Source organism: Buceros rhinoceros, unplaced genomic scaffold (genome assembly GCF_000710305.1).
Source record: "Buceros rhinoceros silvestris isolate BGI_N320 unplaced genomic scaffold, ASM71030v1 scaffold28900, whole genome shotgun sequence".
NCBI classification, from domain to species: Eukaryota; Metazoa; Chordata; class Aves; order Bucerotiformes; family Bucerotidae; genus Buceros; species Buceros rhinoceros.
In genome coordinates, this window is record NW_010391768.1 from 14,022 (window position 1) to 17,955 (window position 3,934).

The following is a 3,934-nucleotide window of genomic DNA, read 5'->3' on the forward strand; positions in this document are numbered from 1 at the left end:
AGGGCATCCAGAAGCTCAACCCCGACCTGCGCCTGGTCTTGATGAGTGCCACGGGAGACAACCAGCGCTTCTCCCATTACTTTGGGGATTGCCCTGTGGTGAAGGTGCCAGGTTTTATGTACCCGGTGAAGGAGTATTACCTGGAGGAGATCTTGGCCAAGCTGGGCCGGCACCGACACCGGCACTACGAGATCAAGGTGGGTGCGCAGCGTGGTGGCGAAGCCGTTCCCCTTGGGTGAGGCAGGGGAGGGTTTGGGCCTGGAACTGGTCCCGCTTCCCTGCGGCAGCTGGGCAGGGTTTGCTTAGCTTTAGTTCCACTGAGCCCTCCTGAGGTGGAGTCAGCTTAGTGAATCCCAGAGTATTTTGATTAAATGATGGATAAAAATTACTGCAAATTTGGGTCTAAGTTACTTTTGACCCTCTTTGGCGTGAAGTTCGTTTACATTTGAGTACGCTCGCAGCTCTTGGACTTGTGCACGTACATACGTAGACGCAGACTCGCATGTTTGCATCCTCTGTGCCAGCCTGGTCCCAGGCTGGGATGGTCTGGCTCTCAGCAGTCTGTTACCTCAGCGCTCACCACCCTGCCTGACCGAATTCCCTGACTGCCGCGTTCTGCAGCTAGTCTGGAAAATGCCCTCCAGACACGCGCTCTCTGCTGCAGGAACCTGCCTGCAGTTGTGGGTCACGGAGGCACAGAATCGTTACGGTTGGCTGGGACCTCTGGACATTTTCTGGTCCAGCCTGCTGGACTAGAAGCCGTCAGCCCCTTTCTCCAGCCTGCAGAGGTTCCTCCCTGGGGCTGAGCACCCATCTGGCGTGTCACCTGGTGTTGTACCTTCAGCAAACTGACTGAGGGTGTCCCGTGGGCAATCTCCCATGGCTGGGATTTCTACCTGCACTTTTGAGCTGGCCTGGTAGGTACATTCCCAGTGAGAGAGACAAAAGCTGCTGCTCTGTGCCTGGTGGATTTGGAGTCCTAGGGGCATATGGCACGGTTTCATCCCCCAAAATTTCCTGTTAACTTTTGTTACTTGCTCAGCAGAGGTACACAAATCTCAGTTCCCTTCTGAGTCTGGAGAATGGGAAAGGGACTGTACGTCCTTGCTGCCCAGAGGAACCGGCAGCAGCTGTGAGCAGAGCAGGGTCCAGATGGAGCCAGAACCAGGTTCTTGAGGTTCCTGGCTCCTCGTCATGGGCAGGCCCTCCAAGTACAGACGTTTGCTCTCCAGAAGATGCCTTTCTGCTGCCTGCTGGATGGCCGCTCACTTACCTGTGTGTCCCCTCCTGTTTCATCCAGCAATCAGATGACGAGTGTGTCCTCGATCTCGATCTGATCACTGACCTCGTGCTCCAGATTGATGCCCACGGAGAACCAGGTGGGGTCTGCCTTGCCCCCTTGCTCTTTCCATTTGCTGGGGTGGGGCGGGGGAAGTGAACGCTGCAGAGCTGGGGCCCTTTGCAAGGAGAACACGATGCAGAGCTGACTTCTGCAAGGCCACCCCAAATTCCTCTTGAACTGTGTGGTCTCGAGCAGCGTGGCATGAGCCACTGAGTCTTTGGCTAAGAGAAACATCCCAGACGAGGTGCAGAGTCTAGACCAGCATTCCCTGGGGTCTCACTTCCCGTCAGGGCTGTATCTGTCTCTCGTTCACATCAGTACGATGCAGGTTTTCTCGAAGATTAGCTGGCAGGGGCATCACAGCCCCAGGCCCTGCTTTTCCTTGGGTTTCTCAGGCCAGAGGTTGCCGTGGACTTGGGGAATTAGTGGTTGTGCTGTGCAGCAGCAGCAGCTTCCGTGTCTGCAGCTGGGGAAGAGCGCTCGCGTTTCTAGGTCGCGTGTTCTTAGCTCCCGCTCTCTTTCAGGCGGGATCCTCTGCTTCCTCCCTGGCTGGCAGGAGATCAAAGGAGTGCAGCAGCGCCTGCTGGAGATGCTGGGCTCTCAGAACAGCCGGTACCTCGTCTTACCAGGTGAGAGGGCAGCACCAGACCTTTTCTCCCCAGGATCCAGGGGGGTGGAGGGGCCAAGCGACTTGACGAGCCGCCTCAGCTGTTCGCTCTGATCCAGTGTACCTACCTGCTGTGTAATTGTGCCCGAATAACTCCTCCTGTCCCAACCTGTGTGTGATCACAGAAACCGGCTTCCTGTTTGCCTCCAGCAGTTCAGAATTAGGCCGGGAGGGAACTGGTGAATTCTGCGTTGCTGTAGCTGCACGCCGAGCGGGCACAAAGCAGATCCCCCAGCCTTGTTTTCTGGGACGGCCACGTACACCGTAGCTCAGCTTTGAGTTGCGAATTTCACGTTCTCTATCCCAGGAGCGAAATCTATAGCAAAAGCTTTACTCTGCGAGGGAGGAGATTTTTGGAGTTGCTTGGTTTGGGCAGTTTTTCGTTTATTTTTTAACAGTCCTCCCTATTCAGTGTCAAATAAGGCCAGCCAGGAGCGGCTCAGTCGCTAATGCAGGCGTTCTTTTGTGAAAGCGGCGCGTTCGCAGAACCGCAGGCTGGTTTGGGTTGGAAGGGACCTTTAAAGGTCATCTAGCACAACCCCCCGGCTGTTCTGTGCGGCGGCTGGGAATTTCTCCGCATCACTGATCTACAATGGGGTGAATATGGGATATAGAAGAGTTACAGGCCCTTGCTGGAAACCGTTTTTGACCAAGTGAAACCCAGTGATATCCCCCAGGATACCCCATTCCCCCGCCCCATGGGCCTCTTGAAACAGGGGAGCTGCAGAACCAGGTGGTGGGAAGGAAGGGGCTTCTCCTTGGGGCCCGGGGATATCCTGTTGGGACCGTTCACCTCTCTGGGACTGGAGGAGCTCAGAGCTCAGCAGGGCAGGACTGACTCCGGTTTTATTTCCTAGTACACTCCAACATCCCCATGATGGACCAGCAGAACATCTTCCAGAGGCCTCCACCTGGTGTCAGGAAGATCGTCCTGGCCACCAACATCGCTGAGACCTCCATCACCATCAATGACATTGTCCACGTGGTGGACAGCGGCACGCACAAGGAGGAACGCTATGACCTAAAGACCAAGGTACTGATGCTTTCTCTCTTCCAAGTGCGTTTGGGACATGCTGGAGCTCGTAGAGGTTTTCAGGGCAACCTTTGAGATGCCGTTAACGGGATGATAGAGCTGCTTCCCACCTGGCCCTTGCGCTGCTGGCACTGTCCCTGTTTGGGGCCAGAGACTTGGACTCATCATCCAGAGTGTTTGCCTTGACCAAGCTCCTTACCAGGCTCCCACTGGCTTCTGAACAGGCGGGAAGTCTGGTGTCTTCAAAGAAATTGGAGGCAAATCCCACTCCCTCCCCATCTTTCTGTTGCACCCTCTGTAGCTTTTCCATTTTTTGATGATTTCAACTCTTTCTAGCCAAAGCAGAGCAGCTCTGACCTCTTAGGTACCACCCTTGTTTGGAGCTCTCTGGACCCCAAGACCTTGGCTTGTTAGTCACCTTTAAGAGGGGCGATACGCTGCCCTTGGACCATGTTTCTGGGGGTGTCGGGCGCTGTTGAAGGCTCCTGAGGAGCTCCTGGAGAACGCTGTGGTGGGGAGCCAAGGCAGGTGGCCAGCAGATGGCATCAGGGGCTCATCGAGGCACCGAGCAGCTCAGCCCCTCGCTGACCAGCACCACAAGATGCGGGAGCATGGGAAAGGCTTCCCTTGCCCTTTAGTGGGGTGGTCGAACAGTCGCGAGGAGCCTTGGACGTCTGTGGGCTGGACGGAAGCCGCGTCTAAGCAGGACAGAGGGACGTGAGAGCATTCACGCCTAATCCTTCTCCTCTAGGTGTCCTGCCTGGAAACGGTGTGGGTGTCCAAGTCCAACGTGGTGCAGAGGCGTGGGCGTGCTGGCCGCTGCCAGTCGGGGTTTGCCTATCAACTCTTCCCTCGCAGCCGCCTGGCACAGATGCCGAATTACCCGGAGCCA

At 56.1% G+C, this 3,934-nt stretch overlaps 1 protein-coding gene across 1 annotated transcript in view; it reads left to right on the top strand.

Annotated features, from left to right (window-relative positions):
• Nucleotides 1-3,934, top strand: part of DHX30 (DEAH (Asp-Glu-Ala-His) box helicase 30) — a gene marked incomplete at its 3' end in the record, with an annotated part of 12,909 nt that overhangs the window by 8,332 nt on the left and 643 nt on the right. Inside the window, exons 8-12 of the mRNA XM_010142990.1 lie at nucleotides 4-197; nucleotides 1,301-1,379; nucleotides 1,867-1,971; nucleotides 2,867-3,042; nucleotides 3,794-3,873. Of these exons, the coding sequence (XP_010141292.1) occupies nucleotides 4-197; nucleotides 1,301-1,379; nucleotides 1,867-1,971; nucleotides 2,867-3,042; nucleotides 3,794-3,873 (634 nt within the window). The remainder of the gene's footprint in view (nucleotides 1-3; nucleotides 198-1,300; nucleotides 1,380-1,866; nucleotides 1,972-2,866; nucleotides 3,043-3,793; nucleotides 3,874-3,934) is intronic.